Below are 3,205 nucleotides of genomic sequence, written 5' to 3'. Positions count from 1 at the left end.
AATTGAGTAATAAAAAAAAAAAAAAAACAATATATCAATAGATTTTTAAGTTGCAAATAATCATAAACAATATCTACATTATATATTATAACAAGACAATTCTAGCTTGGACTTAGTTGTATGTCTTAAAATATTTATTTTTTTTAAAGTATATCTATATATAATTAAATGTAACATGTATAAATCTAATATGTATTATAACCCTTTGAGTCACACGTTAATTTTTTTTTTTCAATTCAAATTTCTTTATTAAAATATCAAAATATAACATTATCATATTATAAAAAAAAATAAAAAAAATTTTTTTTTAAACACTTTTTAAAAAAACTGGTGGTTTTACCATAGAACCACTATGAAGGTAAGTAAAACAGATTATTTTGTATGAAAAGATATAAAACAGTTTTTTTCATTTGTCAAACACAAGCCAATTTTGCAGGACATACATTCCCATTTGGTTCTGTGGGGCTTATCTTTAGTACTGCAATTGTTGCATCTTCTTGAAGAACAAGATTGTGGGAGATGACCTACATTTGAAAACCGTTGTTCTATGGGAATTTTTGGTTTAAACAAGTTAATTTTTTTATGAAGTTGTTTTCTCCCTTTGGGTGATGTACTTGGTAGCCCAACTAATCCAGCTACTACTGCAAGTCTAAATTGTTTTATATTCAATGTAGAACCCTGACTGCTTTCTCTAAACAGAATAAATGCATTTACTACCGATACATCCAAAAAATGAAAAAAGATGCGGTGCCACCATTTTTGACTCTTCCTGTCAATTTCATAATAGGATTTTAACATGTCAGCATAATCAACATAACCCATATGAGTATTATAATTTGTAACTGCTAGTGGGCATGAAATACTTATAGTTGATCCATCTTTATTTTTTCTTGTACACGATGAAATATCATCAGGATTGTGAAAGTTTGACAACAGTTGAATACAACGGTTGTCTCGCCACTTCAACCATGACACTCCTGTTGTAGAAACACGTCCTTCACTATCACCTTTCTTTAATTTTTTATCTTGAATTTGTATTTTTGGTAGTCCTTTTCTGTTAGCTCGAACAGTGCCACAAGCATATATTCCATCTTGTAACAATTCTTCCATTAGTTCAAGTGATGTAAAAAAATTGTCAAAATAAACATTATGATATTTTCCTTCTATATTCATAGTCAAATCTTGGACAACTCGTTTTCCTAAAGTTGTTTCTACTGAATCTGTTTTTCCCGTGTAAATTTGAAACTCACATATATAACCAGATTCATCAGCACGAATCCACACTTTGTAACCACGTTTTATCGGTTTCATTGGCATGTATTGTTTAATTGAATTTCTGCCTTTGAAACGATAAAGTTTATCATAATTTATATCATTTCTATTTGGTCGAAAATTATTATCAGATAAATGCATATGAGATAAAAACCAAGAGAATCTATTTAAAGGTATGAAATATGAAATGTATTCATCCCTGAGTTGAGGGATTGATGACCAATAATCTTTATACGAAGGAAGTTTTTTAATACCCATAAGCAAATTGATTGCCAAAAATGTCTTCATTGACTGAGAAGTAGCAGGCTCAAATGGTTTTTGTTTTTGGTGTGCATAAAAATTGGTTTGAAAAACCAGATAATCAATAAAGCTTTCAGGAAAAATTAAATAAAAATAACTGAGTGGATCTCCAAGCCCTGGTGGTAAATTAGGCCCACCTTTTCCTTGGAATGGTAATGGATCTGTCATCAAACCATGCTCTTCCCATATGCCTTCCACATTTTCAATTCTGTCAGCCAAAGGTACATTATCTGGATCATACATATTGCACCTCATAGGAGTGTTCTCACAGATGGCCTAAGACACAAGTTTTATTTATTTTTAAATAGCAAAATTTACAATTCAAACATTTTATTTTTTATATAATTACAATACATTATATTATATCAAATATCAATATAATTGAATATATATTATATAATATATATATATGTATAATAATAAAATATATACTACAATTATATATTGCAGTAAAAACTAAATAATTGCATGTATAATGTATATAATATTTATATAAATAAAATGTAGGTACTCACAATATCATTGTCAATGACAATATCTTCAACATTTTGAGATTGAACATACTCAAAAAGTCAAAACTATAGTCTTCATTGTAAGTAACTGGATCAAAACTAGATGGTATATTTATGACAATTACATCATTCAGTGTGTTTTGGTTATCCTAAATTGTGCAATCACTTTGATATAACAAAGGTTTAATAAAAACTAATTAATTTTATAATTATTTACTTCAACTGTGTACTCATTTTCATCTTTATCTAATAAATCATAACAGATTGAATCATCACTTGGAATACTTTCAAAAATCTCAAATAGTTCATCTTGAGATAATTTCTCTATATTTATTTTGTCAAGGCTCATAGTGGTTTCTACCGAAACCACCTAAAAAACAGTTATTTTAAATAACAAAATAGAAATAAATATGAATTATGACGATAAAATATTGTTTTTAGTGTACTTACTTTGCAATTTATAACCAAAGTTCGGGCTTTGCAGGCGTACAGAAGGCTAATTCAAAAGAAATGTAACCACAACATTTGCATAGACAAAAATTACATATTCACAACAAATAATTAATTATCAATTAATTGCGTATACGTTAAAAAATAGTGTGTCAAGTCTTGTATTCATAGGGATGATATTGACATATTGTTCACATAATATCTGAAGAGAAAAATTATATCAGCGTAAAAACATATAATTCAGTTGAACTGTGTGTAATGACTATAATGATGATATCAAAGGCGCGTTTATCGTGACGGTCTCTGTCTGTCTACCTGTATTCACTATCGATCTCTCTCATACGAAGCTTTCGCGTTATCGCGTAATTGTCGATACGATCGGCTTCGTACCTAATTTAGTGGAGTGATGGAAAATCCGTTTTTTTGTTCGAGAGGACACATATAATCTTATAAGTTTAATTATTAATTAATAATACCTAGTTCAGTTCACTGTAAAACTAACAGCACACTATTGAAACTGGCAAACGAAAATTAACCATGTCGCACGTGTGTAAGACGGAGACAGCATAATATTATATCTCAAGAGGATATCAGAGCACTACCTATTTGTTTTCTCTCTCTAGCCCATATAGATAGAACGCATTTACGCAGAATCATTTTTTCTATGTTTT

The 3,205-nt window shown here is 29.0% G+C and overlaps 1 protein-coding gene across 1 annotated transcript; it reads right to left on the bottom strand.

Moving 5' to 3' along the window:
• Positions 1-443: 443 nt before the first annotated feature.
• Positions 444-2,433, bottom strand: LOC103311286 (piggyBac transposable element-derived protein 4-like; the record flags this gene model as incomplete). The annotated part of the gene is made up of 2 exons (XM_008190875.2): positions 2,302-2,433; positions 444-1,848 (listed from the first exon to the last, which is right to left on the bottom strand). Coding segments are annotated over exons 1-2 (1,537 nt in total), but the record flags the coding sequence as incomplete, so codon positions are not given.
• Between the last annotated feature and the right edge of the window lie 772 nt (positions 2,434-3,205).

This window comes from Acyrthosiphon pisum, unplaced genomic scaffold (genome assembly GCF_005508785.2).
Source record: "Acyrthosiphon pisum isolate AL4f unplaced genomic scaffold, pea_aphid_22Mar2018_4r6ur Scaffold_21695;HRSCAF=24617, whole genome shotgun sequence".
Taxonomy (NCBI): domain Eukaryota; kingdom Metazoa; phylum Arthropoda; class Insecta; order Hemiptera; family Aphididae; genus Acyrthosiphon; species Acyrthosiphon pisum.
The sequence above is the reverse complement of the archived record's forward strand: the minus strand, read 5'-3'. Positions and strand labels throughout refer to the sequence as shown.